Consider the following 15,333-nt stretch of genomic DNA (forward strand, 5'->3'; position numbering starts at 1 on the left):
TGCTGGAAAAGAGAGAGTTAAAAGTTTCTGTTGCAATATCAAGTTCTTCTAAGCTATCCGGGATGCTGAGATGATGAAACTGATTAGGAAGATTATTGATAAAGCAATCTTTAGTGGCAGAAGTGATCGGTCTAACATATTTATAACACGGAGTCGGTTTTGCAGCCTTGGCTAAATGTAATTTACACGAGACTAGATAGTGATCTGAGATGTCATCGCTCTGTTGCAGTATTTCAACGGCATCAACATCTATTCCATGTGATAGTATTAGATCTAGAGTATGATTACGACAATGAGTCGGTCCTGACACATGTTGTCTAACTCCAATTGAGTTTATAATGTCTTTAAATGCCAATCCCAATGCATCTTTTTCATTATCTATGTGTATATTAAAATCACCAACAATTAGTACTTTATCTGCAGCCAATGCTAATTCTGATAGAAAGTCCGCAAATTCTTTGATAAAGTCTGTATGGTGCCCTGGTGGCCTGTATACAGTAGCCAGCAGAATTTTCAAACGTGATTTATCGTTTACACTATATATTTTTACATTAAGCACCAACACTTCAAAAGAATTATATTTACAACTAGATTTCTTAGTGGTTTTGAAAATAGTACTACAAATTACAGCAACACCCCCTCTTTTGCGTTTCAGACGAGGTTCATGTTTATAACCGTAATCTTGTGGGGTTGACTCATTTAAAGCAATGTAATCGTTTGGTTTTAGCCAGGTTTCTGTTAAACACAGCACATCTAGGTTATAATCTGTAATCGTATCATTAACTATTAGCGCTTTTGAAGTAAGAGATCGAATATTCAGCAACCCAAGCTTTATCATTTGCTCATTTGTATTATATCTGTTTTTTATTTGTTGAAGATCAATAAAAATTTTAACCTTAGATGGGTTTGAACGTATTTTGGATTTCCAAGTTCGGGGAACAGACACAGTCTCTATATGATGATATCTAGGTGAAAGAGGCTCTATGTGATGGGATTTATCTGACCTTGGTGACGTGAGGCCGCTAGCAGACGGTCGGTTAAGCCAGTCTGTCTGCTTCCTGACCTGAGGCCCAGATTGTCATGTTTTATCTCTAAGACTATGAGCCAAATTACTAGAGAGAAGAGCAGCACCATCCCAGGAGGGATGAATACCATCTCTTTTCAACAGGTCAGGTTTGCCCCAAAAACTTTTCCAATTGTCTGTGAATTCTATATTATTTCGTGGACGCCAGCCATTGAGTGAACACAATCTACTAACTATTTCATCACTCCGGCGAACAGGAAGGGGGCCAGAGCAAATTACAGTGCTTGACATCGTACTTGCAAGTTCACACACCTCTTTAATATTAATTTTGGTGATCTCCGACTGGCGGAGTCGAACATCATTAGTGCCGACGTGAATAATAATCTTAGAGAATTTACGTTTAGCATTAGCCAGCACTTTTAAATTTGCTTTGATGTCAGGCGCTCTGGCTCCCGGCAAACATGTGACTATGGTGGCTGGTGTCTCTATTTTCACGTTCCGTGTAATAGAATCGCCAATAACTAGGGCACAATCAGAATAATTCTCAGTGGGTGTTTCACTGAGCGGGGCAAATCGATTTGTTATAGGAACGGAGAAGTGTTTTTTTGATCCGCGACTAGAGCGATCTCTCACTGTCACCCATCTGCCCTGCTGCACGGGCTCTACTTCAGCCAGAACCGACTCATGTAAAGAATTAACTAGGCTAGGCGCATCCAAAATAGTATCTAAAGCTCTAGCACTCTTCTTACTATTCTCGATTAAAGTTTGGATGCGTGTCTCTAATTCTGAAATCTTCTCCGTCAGCCTGACTGTCTCCTTGCATTTATCACATATAAATCCTATATTGCCGACAGAGAAGGCTATGGTAAACATGTGACATGAAGTGCAGGTGACAATAACAGGAGAAGACATTACTCACCGTGTTTGTTGACTGATTCTTACTCACCTGGGCTTTTATGAACTCAATGGCGCGGGCGCGCGCGAGAAAAATAAATAACTGAGCGCACGGGTGGTGCGTTAAAAGGCTAGCGAGTTAGCGTGTTGTGCTGACAATAACGGAAGCTAGCAATGTCAGGTTAATCTGAGATGTTGAATAAGCTGTATTAAGTAGTATAAACAACTAGAATTTATAATAAATGATGGTTCAAAACAGAAAGAAATACGAGGCTTAAACTCACAGCAGCAGCAGTCACAGCGAGGCAGACAGGAGCAAGAAAGGAGTGAAGGATTTGTCAGCGAAGACCTAAGGAATATCGTCAGCAGTGGGAAGGACGCAAGTGATGAGTATTGGATCCGTTGTTTATATGCACTAACACTGAAGTGGTGTTGAGAGTTTGGAAAGTGTGTGGCACGAGTGAACTATTACACCGAGTGAATTGTTGATCTGTCTCCAACTTCTGTCCTCTCCTTGCCGAATGTGATAATCGCTGCACCGTTCTTCTGCTTTTCCTGGAGCGAAGTCATGCCCTGATCAAGGACGAGATCCGATCTGGTGGGAGAAAGACCGGTGGGTGAGTGCTGGCCCGAATGCACGGTGTGTGAGTGGAATTACAGTGCCTGAAGTGACGATTCACACGGTTTGTGCTGTGAAGTGAAATTGTTGTGTGGAGAAGTAATAGAAGTCTGCTGTGCACTCTCCTCCTACAGTCTTCCACCCGCTGTCTCTAAAGAAGGGCTTTGATAAAGCAAGCGCCCAGCTTCCTGCTTTGAGAAGACCTGGCTCCGTTAATGCTGAGTGCTTCATGTATCGTTGAACTGTTAAAACCGTGCTGTTTTTCCAGTGCCCAGCCAAGTGGAGCGTTTCGCTCAAAGTGTCCTCCCCGCCTGGTGGTCTCCACACGCCCCTATTGGAAGCCTTTGCCCTGTTCAGAAGAAGAGAAGGTATTTCAGCTGAAAGTTTCATGTACTGTTGAACCGTTAAGACCTTGCTGTACTGTTCCAGTGCTCAGCCGAAGTGGAGCGTTTCGCCCAAAGTGTCCTCCCCATCTGGTGGTCTCCACACGCCCCTATTGGAAGCCTCTGCCCTGTTCGGAGGAAGAGAAGGTATTTCAGCTGAAAGTTTCATGTACTGTTGAACCGTTGAGACCTTGCTGTACTGTTGTGATGACAGTATTTTAATGATATCTGGGCATCATTAAAACATGAACGAATGTTTGATTATTCTCTTAAACTCTTGTTTATATTTTACCCGTTTAAACCAGGAAACTATATCGCTTCGAGTTCCTTACCCAGGTCTCCGACACAAGTGATCAGTCCCGACGATCAGAAGCAGAGGCAATAGCTAAATATCTGGGATTTTGCCGTAATCCCCACACGCAACAATCAAAGATATATTCAGTAGTAGGGCTGGGCGATATGACGAAATATATCGTCTGGACGATAGAAAATGTCTATCATTTTATATAAGGCTCTATCGTTCTATCGGTTCAGACCAGGGTAATTCTCAACAAGATGACCAGCCAACCCAAACCAAGGAGCTTGTACCTAAAAGAGGGGCGACTTCTCCATGGACGTGGTTTGGATATAAGAAGACCGACGTGGACCAGACAACAGTTGTTTGTAAAGTTTGCCGGCTCCCATTGCCAACAACGGACTCGAACACTACTAATTTATTTTATCACCTGCGCAAGAACCACGAAAAAGATTACAGAAAGAGTCAACGAGCATAAACTGCAAAAGCAGCATCGAGTGGTGACGTAAGCGCTCAAAACAAACTCCAGACACAGACGCTGCAACAGGCTTTTACCCGTGGCACACCATATAGCCATAGCTAGATGGAAGGAGATCACTTCTGCTGTTGCCAAGCTTATTTGCAAAGATATGGTTCCAATCTACACGGTCGAGAAACGCGGGTTTTTTGAGTTGGTGCAAACACGAGATACGAAATGCCCAGCCAAAAACACATTACTAAAGTTGTGTTACCTGATTTATATGATGCATGTCGGGCCAAAGTGGAGGCAGAGATTTACAAGGGGATGTTCTACGCTGCAACTACAGATATGTGGTCGAGCCGAACGACACATCCATATATGAGCCTGACGACACACTTTATCAACCAAGATTGGAACCTCTGCAGCCGCTGTTTACAGACAAGTTATTTCCTGGAAGACCACACTGGAGAAATGCTAGCCAAAGGACTCAGAGAATCTCTTCAATTGTGGGGACTGCAAGAGGATCGCCTTGTCTGTGTCACCACAAAAAAATAAATAAAAAAAGTTACAGACAGTTTTCCGCTACGGACGTGAGCGCTCTAAAGCGGCACTAAAAGAATGTTTTAAAACTTTCACAGTGACCTCAAACTGAAAGCACAAAGCCTGTCTTTAAATTTAATTTAGTTTTGTATTAATTGTATCTTAATTTTAATCGGATGTTTCATCAACAAATTGTCTGGATTTAATAAGAAGTAGGCTAAATATAGGCTATTAGAAAATAGATAATCAGGACACGGAGGCGCTGGCGAACCTGGAGCTCGTCTCATAAATGAACCGAAACTCAGCATAGGCCTATAAGGTAGCCTATTGCCTCACAGACCTGAGACATATAGATAGCTTGAAATGTCTACTTTTAAGCAGAACAATTCAAAACGAAAGAAAGCAGACTGCGCTGCTTATGTAATTCGTATGAAATGTGCATTTCTCTCTGATGGCGCTGCGAAGATCCCGTTAGATTGTTACATATAAATAACAATTTTTAAATAGCCCACTTAAAGGTGCTGTATGGAGTTTTTCTACTAAAATGAATCCATTTTTTATTACCTGTGTGTGAAGGGGTTGTAATCTCACAATAAAATGATCCACTTGGCGGGTTTTGCTATTACCTCTGAAAGCAAGTATTCCTATTTCTATGTGATGCTCCGGGTCGGATTTGCCGCGAAATCCAGTGACGTGACTGAGACCTGCATGCGCGCTCCCGAGCGTCTCGCGTCTCACCTCGTCTACTGACTTTGCACTCAACAGCGACGACACTGTAACTTTATGACATGGAGTCTGCTAATACTAGGAAACGACTAGCACAACACAGACTCCAACACAAACTCCACATAATAAAAAATTTGTAAAAAGAAAGCACGCGCACGAGCACTCGCTTGTAAACGTATTGGTTGCAATCTGAAACATCACCGGTAGATGCCGCTGAAAACTCCATACAGCACCTTTAAAGTGTTTATTACAAATAAATGACTAAATGCTAAAAATTCATACATTTTAATGAACAAACGTATGCGTTGCATTTACAATTCTGTGAAAACACTTCCCGCAGCCCTGTAATATAGTGTCCTACTCTGCCACTCCTCATGATGATGTATTTGCAGCTGTTTCTATAGAAAAATGCTGTGTCACTCGCACGAGTGCGCCCAAATATTTTTTCACGTTCGCACGCCGAAATATTTACTCGCATGTGCGAGTAAAATGGGCGCACTGTAGAGCCCTGCATAATTATAAAAACTATAGGAAGATGAAATCAAAGTTATGGAATAAAAATGTCATAATCATAAGTTACAATGTCTTTTTATGTGATAGAACTGCACGGTTTAAAAAAAATTTAACTGTGAGATGAAAATCCACATTATGCGATATATATATATAAATTAATTTATAAAATGTAATTAACTAATACATTTTACTAGTCATGTACACTGTCATGTTAAAAAGTACAATCATACATTTACCTCTCCTTTATATACACAGAGAGGAGTGTAAAACTAAGGCCCCGTTTACACGATGGGAAAACGCAGATATTTCTCTGCGTTTTGGCCTGTCATTTACACGAAAACGCCGTTTTTATCCCAGAAAACGATTATTTCTAAAAACTCCGGCCAAAGTGGAGATTTCTGAAAACGCCGGTTATATGTTGTCGTGTCAACTGGGAGAAACGGGGTTTTAGGTTCTCTCTCGTCGATTCTGAGGATTCTGATTGGCTTGCATGGCTTTATCCTTCTCCCTACACTACCACCCATAGGTTTAGCATAGTTATAAAGGCGCTCGACAGCGTATTTATGCGGGTTGTGTGCACGATGTTATTATTGAAAACGGAGGAGGAGAAATATTCGTTTTTCTAAATACCCGGCTATGTGTAAATGTGGCCTAAGGGAGGTGGAACGAGCAGTCGGCGTCTGCAAGAAGATTGTGGCTGCCTTCTCCAATTCATGGAAAAGAAGACGGGAGCTGGCCAAGGCTCAAGCAGATCAAAATCCACCCTTGCCGCCTCATCAGCTAATCACAGAAACCACTACGAGGTGGGGCTCTATGCAAGCAATGGTTGAAAGGGTGATCGAGCAGGAGAAAGCTCTCTCACAAGTTCTCCGTGCCGACAAAAACTTGGCAGGATATGGACGTTCTGGAATCCATGAACAAGGCACTGACTCCTCTCAAGGAGTTTACAGATGCCTTGTCTGGGGAGCTTTACCCAAGTGTTTCCTACTTTTTTTCTTCGTTACTTTCATTTATAAACGAGCATTTTCTATTTTTCCAGCGTGTGAACATATCTCCGATACTACTCTCTATAAAAAACAATCGGATTGCTTTGATTATCGCTGGTTATATCCAATTTTCCGAACTTCCGTTACTATCTCTAACGTTAGCCCGCTAGCATTTGCACGCGTGGTCTCGCCTATCGACCGTCTTATTTACACTCGAATCACTGGAAGGATACGGGTTCTATCCATGATTTCAGTCCTAAATTAGTAGTGATATTGGTAGCATCACTGCTAATTTATTGTTCATCTGTCATAATGGCGAATACATCGGATGTGTGTCTACCTCTGAGTGCAGGTGAGGACACGTTTGAGCTGCATTCGGTGCGGTTGGAGCTGGAGTCCGTGGAGAAGCAGATCCGTGATCTGCTGGGGAGGCAGGCCGAGCTGCGAGACCGACGATCAGCGCTTGAAGCATCACGCGCCGATGCTCACAAGTCAGTGGTTAGTAACTTTTCGACTCCGGCCTCCTCTACTCCGTGTATTTCTCTGCACAGGACCCGAGCATCCCTGCCCTCATTCACCCCGGCACCGACACAGCACCATGGACCCTGGATGATTCCACAACGGAAGACGCGAGCCAGGACCAGAGCAAGGACCTCTCCGCCCCTCACGGTCTTCGAGATCTCCACCCGGAACCGCTTCTCCCCTCTTCGCGAGACGGAACGCGACGACGCTGTGATCATCGGCAGTTCCATGGTCCGGCATGTCCGCGCTACCTCAGGTAAAGGTATGGTGCGCACTCACTGCTTTCCTGGTGCTCGTGTTCTCGATGTCGCTGCGCAGGTCCCCGAGATCCTGAGCGGTGACGAGCGCGTCGGAGCTGTCGTGCTGCACGCGGGGGTGAACGACATCAGGCTGCGGCAGATGGAGGTTCTGAAGAGGGACTACAGGAGCCTGATCGAGACGGTACGCGGAACATCGCCTGAAGCAAAGATCGTCGTGTCTGGACTGCTTCCCACGTACCGACAAGGACAAGAAAGGTTCAGTAGATTGTTTGCACTAAATGAATGGTTAATGTCATGGTGTAATGAACAGAGACTGCTCTTTGTAAATAATTGGAATCTGTTTTGGGAGCGACCTAGGCTCTACCGTGCTGATGGCCTGCACCCCAGCAGAATCGGAGCGGCTGTTCTGTCGGACAACATCTCCAAGACGTTACACACCATATGACTAGTAAGTCAAAGTCCAAATCACATTCTTTGCTGTCCCAAATTAATTGATATAAGTACCAGTGTAGAACACTTTATAGAAACTGTGTCTATTCCTCGTTTAGTGAGGCCAAACAATAAATCTACTGTAGGATCTAAGAAAAATCGAATTGTGATTAAACCAGAAAATCTCAATATTAGTGAACAAAAACAATTTCTAAAGCTAGGTCTTCTAAACATTAGATCGCTTACACCTAAGGCGGTTATTGTAAATGAAATGGTCACTGATAATAGCTTCGATGTACTCTGCCTTACTGAAACCTGGCTTAACCCCCTGGGGTCGGCAATCACGCCGGCGTGATCTGCTCGCTTTTTTTCTTATCAGTGCAAAAGATATTCAAAATACTCTGTTGGTTTTGATCTTACATTTAAGTGTTTTACATCATTCGATCCAGTTAAGTTTCTATTTTTTTTGTGTATACTCACAATAAAAACAAAGTGTTGTGTCTTTCGCCAAATAAAGAAAAATAAACATGATGCGAGTTCTGCCTTCTCTCTGTCAGGGAAGTCCATTCTGAAACGCGTCCGAAAATGAACTGTAACTCAGCGAATACTTGTCACTCAGGAACGAGAGATATGTCTTTATGAAGCTAGAATTCTCTTATTTTAAATGAAGTAATTTATATTAAAAAACACATATTCTTAGTTTATGTAATCCGTTTGATACCAAGGAGAGGCGCAGTTTTTCGTTCTCTCTTCATTATTTTTAATGAGCTGATGCCGCCACGCCCCCCCGGCGCTATTCACATGCTAATAGTTGAGGTGATCTATACGCCTCGCACACGCCCTCCGATCAATGCCATCACGCAGTTTCTCGTCAGATTCACGGATAGTTCATCGCGTTTTGAGGATGACACGCTTCTCCGGTAACGTCGTCCTCCAGATGATTATGGACAGCGAGGAAGAATTCACCTTTTCCTCAGAGAAACGGTTGCATCTCAGACGGAGAACGGCTGCATTTTCAAGAGCGAATTGATCCCACAGAAGATACAAGTTCGAGTAAGTTGTTTAGTGTTTATATAATTCTTTTCTGATTATATAGAACTCATGTGAATTTTCAGACTATATTTTGCTTAGTTTTGGTTAGCTTTTGACATATTACAGGAAAGATTGCCTTACAATCCCTAACATTCGTATATGGTCGTGTTTCAATGTGATATTACTCTCTAAACATATTTGTATTATATTTCAATCCGTTTTGATTAGCTTATGACACTGATTATCATGCTAAAAATACTGACTTTTGCGAATATCTGCTTAGGTGTAAATATGATTTCGTGCAAATATATTTCAGCCTCCGGTAAAATGTGATAGCCTACTGTCTAAATACTAGACATTATATTTTTATATATAAATGTTCGGTTTTGGTTAGCCTATGACACACGCTAAAATATTGCCACAGATGATTGTGAATACAGGTGTAAATGTTTGAAATGCTGTAAATGCGTGCGCAGATAATGGCCATCAACAGCTCGCGATCTATGGCCCATAAATAGATATTTCTCCGTCCTATGGCCCATCAACAGATATATAGACTACATGCATTGTGCGTCCATACCCATTAATCGCCCATCTTTGGATAATGTATGCTAACACAGTTGTTTTTTTTTTTTTAGGAATGTGTTTGCATCACACTCTCCTTCTCCAGCACAGCAGAGGACGCAGGTGTCGTTCAGTTCTCAATCGAGAATGATGGTAAGTGCACAGACATAATATTTTACTGATGAAATGTAATTGTGTTTACAATATACATAATATACTGGTCATAATATACAAGTAGGGCCTACCTATTCTTGTGTGAAATTACAAAATCGTTTGTCTTTTTCTTAATCCATGGCCATAGTGATTGATAGCGATAATAATACAGTTTCTTTGATTGTGTTATCAACAGATGTGACAATGAACATGTCCAAGCACCGGTCCCGAAGAGAGCCATGGCAAACAAGCAACAGGTCCAAGTCCACCCTGTCATGGAAAACCGAGACTGATGTTGACATGGTTGCACAGACTGCGTGATTCCTGCCCGGGAAACTGGACCGCAAGTGACCTCTGTTTACTCACATTCGCCCATGAGTCTGTTTGTAACAGTATACACTACCTTTCTTTCTTTTTTTAAAGGATGTGTTAAAGTATATAGTTAGGAAAGATTCCTATTTTGAATAAATGCTTTTCTTTTTAATAATAATAATAACTGTTTTTCCAACATTGATAATACCTGATTATCAAATCATGATATTAGAATGATTTCTGAAGGATCATGTGACACTGAAGACTGGAGTAAGGATGCTGAAAATTCAGCTTTGATCAAAGAAATAAATTATATTTTAAAGTATATTAAAATAGAAAATCATTATGTTAAATTGTAATAATATTTCACAATATTACTGTTGTTTCTGTATTTTTTATCAAATAAATGCAGCCATCTTCCAAAAATATTAAAAATATTAAAAATGGTAATGTGTCCAAACGTTTGATTGGTACTATATGTTTATATATGTACGGTAGCACTGTAGTCTTGTGAGGCACAACATTTAGTTCCTCCACATAGAGGAATTACAATAAAAACAGATTAAAAAACAAAACCTTTGAATGTCCTCTCATTCTCAGATTCTCCTCTCTGCCTCACAGCACCTTGATGGGGCATTAGCCATTGGGGGAGTGTCTATTGTCTCCCCTCATTCATATTCATGGCCATCAACACCCCTACGCATACAGCAGTGCTGGCACAAAAACTGACTTGCAAAGTTTAAATCATTATATTGTTGTTTTGTGAAAGAGTGATCAGAATGATTTTCACATCATTTTGTAGTAAACATTCTAGCCTACAAGAATGGTAACTCAAAAGTCTTGTGCCAAACTATTCAGTATGAGTTATATGAGCTCATTGCAGTGACACATTTTTTCCCAAAACTTACTAACCACGCATAATATTTTTTTTCTATAAAATGCAAACATGTAACTTCCATTTTGCTCACATATTATTGTAGCAGAGTTTGTGCTGCAATACAGCATAATTATGTGTTGGCCAAAGGTATGTTGTAAGTAGCTGAAATAAGCACAAATGTCAGGGCATGTCAAAACCTCTCAAGGGCCCCAAAAACCCCTCAGACCCCAGGGGGTTAAATCTAATGATTATTTCGGTCTTAATGAGTCCACTCCACCAGGATACGGTTATAAGCATGAGCCCCGTCTGATTGGTCGTGGCGGCGGTGTTGCAACAATCTATAGAGATATTCTTAATGTTACTCAGAAAACAGGCCACAGGTTTAATTCGTTTGAAGTACTTGTGCTAAATGTTACGCTCCTAGATGTAAGAAAGAAATCCCTATTATCTCTAGCCTTGGCTACTGTATATAGACCGCCAGGGCCTTACGCTGATTTCCTAAAAGAGTTTGCAGATTTTCTCTCAGATCTATTGGTCAATGTCGATAAGGCAATAATTGTTGGAGATTTCAACATACACGTTGATAACACAAATGATGCGTTAGGGGCTGCGTTTACAGATTTATTAAACTCCTTTGGGGTCAAGCAAAACGTTAGTGGTCCCACTCATCGTCTAAATCATACTCTAGATTTAATTATATCATATGGAACCGATCCAACTGATATAGATATTATACCGCAAAGTGATGATGTCACTGATCATTACATGGTAACTTGCATACTACGTACGGCTGAAATGTGTCATGTTGCGCCGCGTTATCGACCAGGCAGAACAATCCTTCCAACTACTATAGATAGTTTCTTGAATAGCTTACCTGATCTATCTCAGCTTCTCAGTGAACCCAAACAAACAGATGAGCTAGAGGAAATGACTAGCAGTATGAGCACCATTTTCTCTAGTACATTAGAAATTGTTGCACCAATTAGATTAAAAAAGGTTAGAGAGAAAACTAAAGCACCATGGTACAACAGTGCTACGCATGTTATCAAGAGAGAAACTCGTAACTTAGAGCGCAAATGGAAACAAACAAATTTAGAGGTCTTTAGAATCGCGTGGAAAGACAGTATGTCACGTTATAAAAAGGCTCTAAAAGCAGCCAGGGCTGAGCATCTCCGCAAACTAATAGAAAATAACCAAAACAATCCAAGGTTTTTATTTAACACCGTGGCTAGATTAACAAATAAACAGACATCACCTGAAAAAAATATTCCGTTCAATTTAATAGTAATGATTTCATGAATTTCTTCACTGAGAAAATAGAAAGCATCAGAAACACAATTGTAAATGTACAATCTTTGACAGCGTCTTATGATTCAGCCTCAATTATCGCCCCTCAAGAACAACTACAGCGCTTCACAACTATAGGACAGGAAGAGCTAAATAAACTTATCACTGCATCTAAAACAACAACATGTTTATTAGATCCAATACCCACTAAACTACTGAAAGAAGTGTTACCTGTAGTGGAAGAGCCTCTTCTCAATATTATTAACTCGTCTCTATCTTTAGGACATGTTCCAAAAACATTCAAGCTGGCAGTTATAAAACCTCTTATTAAGAAACCACAATTAGATCCAAATAACCTAGCAAAGTACAGACCCATTTCAAATCTTCCATTTATGTCTAAAATACTAGAAAAAGTTGTGTCCGCTCAACTGTGCTCTTTCTTGCAAGAAAACGATATCTTTGAAAAGTTTCAGTCTGGATTCAGGCCACATCATAGCACAGAAACTGCGCTGGTTTCAAATGATTTACTTTTAGCTTCTGACCAAGGCTGTATCTCAATACTAGTTTTACTCTATCTTAGTGCTGCGTTTGACACTATAGATCATAAAATACTCTTAGATCGACTTCAAAATTACACTGGTGTTCAGGGACAGGCATTAAGCTGGTTTAGATCGTACCTATCAGACCGTTACCATTTTGTCCATTTAAATGGGCAAAAATCAAAGATAACGTCAGTAAATTATGGAGTGCTCAATTATATATTTCATCAAGACCAGATGATAACACTAAATTATCTAAAATGACAGAGTGTGTTAAAAGATATAAAATATTGGATGACGTGTAATTTTCTTCTATTAAATTTAGATAAAACGGAGGTATTACTGATTGGTCCAAAAAACTGCCCACAAAACCTCTTACAATACAACCTTAATCTAGAAGGATGTCCTGTTACTTTATCCCCTACAGTAAAAGACCTGGGTGTTATACTAGACCGCAACTTGTCTTTTGAAAATCATATTTCAAATGTCACAAGAACAGCCTTTTTCCACCTTAGAAACATTGCTAAGCTACGTAATATGCTATCAGTTTCTGATGCAGAAAAGTTAGTTCATGCATTCATGACCTCGAGACTAGATTACTGTAATGCTTTATTAGCTGGTTGTCCTGCATCCTCCGTAAACAAGCTACAGTTAGTCCAAAATGCAGCTGCTAGAGTTCTTACTAGGTCAAGAAAATATGATCATATAACACCAATTTTATCATCTCTACACTGGTTACCTATTAAGTTCCGTATCAATTACAAAGTATTGTTACTGACCTATAAAGCCCTAAATGGTTTAGCTCCTGTGTATTTAAGAGATCTTCTATCGCCATATAATCCATCGCGCTCTTTAAGATCGCTAAATTCGAGGCTTCTGGTCGTACCTAGGATATCTAAGTCCACTAAAGGAGGGAGGGCGTTTTCACATCTAGCTCCTAAACTCTGGAATAGCCTTCCTGATATTGTCCGAGGTTCAGACTCGCTCTCCCAGTTTAAAACTAGATTAAAGACGCATCTCTTTAGCCAAGCATTCACATGATGCATCTCATACCTTTTATAGTACAGTTAAATCAGATCAAATGCATTCATATTATGAACAGCAGCTACGCTAATTATTTCCAGGGAACTACACTGCGACCAAAATGGTCGCATATGCGACCTTTTGAAATGCCATTGCGACCCTAATTTTGAATGGGTCGCAAATGTATCACTGATTATTTTTGTTCCTACCTTATGTTTTAGGCAATATGCTATGATTTACTATGAGCATTTATTAAAACAGAAATGTGTATTTTAAGAATACGTTTTATAACGTGCTCTGAGCATTCAACACAAAGTTGGCTTCAGCCCCGCGACTTATAAAGTAATCGGGTTGATGTGCGCGTTTATATGTCACACGTTTCCCGCTGTTCGCGCATAACCATTCTCCTCTATTGGTTCTTTATTTGTTTTAAACAGCAGACGTAATATTAATCCGTCTCTGGTCATGATTTAGAGACATTGAGCATTGAACCGTTTTGCCGTGCTGCTTATAGTAAAAATGCCCCTCCTCGCGGCCAAAACCAGTCGTCTGTAGATGAGAATCCAAAACAATTAGTGGGACGTTGTCCTGCTTCACTTCACAGGCGCTGCGTGAAATGAGAATTTTAGAATGACGGGACACTCATTTATATGACACTTTATTCAACAGGAAGAACAGCTCGTTCCGCGCGTCATACGTCATTGTACATGCGCGGTCCTTTCAGTTTCGGTTTTCAATCCGATAAAGTGTTGACATGTTCTCTCGATCGCGTTACAAAAGGAATAAACCACCCCTTTCAATCCGATCGAAATTGCATTCGGATCGAGCTCAATCCGATCGATTACGGTGTTTACATGAAGATTTTTTTAGTCCGATTGAGCCGTCAATCCGATTATAAGTGTCCATGTAAATTGAAGCTTCACAATGACAGTATGAAGCACGCGAAATGTATAGACATGTACATATCCCGTGACGCAGCAGCACTCCCCACTGCATTTCGGCGTCAAGCTAACCAAGCAAGTGAGGAATCTGAATTGATAATTAAGTTCAATGTAGCTTATAATATAGCCTTATTTGTGGCTTATATTTCACTTAATTGTGAAGTAGACATGCATTTTTATTTTTTTATTTTTAATAGCCTACTGAATAGTCAATAGCTGCTGAAAATCTATTATTATATTAATTTATGGATTATATTTATTTTATTTTACAAGTTCAGGAGTCTGCCCATCTGTGGCAACCATAGCATGTTGAAATCCAAAATAAATTAATTTTTCACATTATTGTGTACTGTATTTTCTATTGCAGTAAATCAACCAATGTTAAAGAAAACAAGGCGGCATGTGGTTTAAAAGATGGAAAGTAAAATAAAAAGCACATCTGTATGCAATACAGTTTCATTATTGTTCATTATTATCCAGAGCGGCTTACTATAAATAATTTGTGCGACCAAATCATGTTTTGCGCCAGTAACTGAAAAAGTTAGTAGCGCAAGTGCCACCAGTGGAAAAGGTTAGTGTAGTTCCCTGATTTCCCATCTGCCTTTTTTTGAACTCAAATAGAGTTCGTCAGCTCCAGTTATGTATCCAGCCTCTCATGGAGACTTCAGATGCCCCAACGCCTGTGATGAGACGACTCGACGCCTGTGAAGAGACGACCCAACGCCGGCGATATGTTATGCCCTAAATTTTATGATTAACTAACTGTATTTTTGTATGTATATTTTTGAAATGCATTTTCTGTAAAGCTGCTTTGAAACAATATGTATTGTGAAAAGCGCTATACAAATAAACTCGAATTGAATTGAATTGAACTTGAAACCCGTCCTCCATCTGTTCTACAACCAGATACTCAAGCATCAGGATGGCGACACTGAGCTCACCACGACTATAAAA

The 15,333-nt window shown here is 40.5% G+C and overlaps 2 protein-coding genes across 2 annotated transcripts; both read left to right on the forward strand.

The window, feature by feature from the left end:
- The first annotated feature begins 6,612 nt into the window (after positions 1–6,612).
- On the forward strand, positions 6,613–15,119 carry LOC306996882 (uncharacterized protein). The gene is made up of 2 exons (XM_079609795.1): positions 6,613–7,670; positions 15,001–15,119. Exon 1 carries the CDS (start codon positions 6,753–6,755, stop codon positions 7,665–7,667), a length of 915 nt encoding a protein of 304 aa, XP_079465921.1. The 5' UTR covers positions 6,613–6,752; the 3' UTR covers positions 7,668–7,670; positions 15,001–15,119.
- LOC306996825 (uncharacterized protein) lies at positions 8,556–9,890 on the forward strand (the record flags this gene model as incomplete). Its single annotated transcript, XM_079609729.1, has 4 exons — positions 8,556–8,571; positions 8,607–8,704; positions 9,322–9,400; positions 9,597–9,890. The coding sequence occupies 4 exons, from the start codon at positions 8,556–8,558 to the stop codon at positions 9,719–9,721; spliced, it is 318 nt and encodes a 105-aa protein (XP_079465855.1). The 3' UTR covers positions 9,722–9,890.
- Positions 15,120–15,333: the final 214 nt, after the last annotated feature.

This window comes from Phoxinus phoxinus, assembly GCF_949152265.1.
Source record: "Phoxinus phoxinus genome assembly, chromosome: 4".
NCBI classification, from domain to species: domain Eukaryota; kingdom Metazoa; phylum Chordata; class Actinopteri; order Cypriniformes; family Leuciscidae; genus Phoxinus; species Phoxinus phoxinus.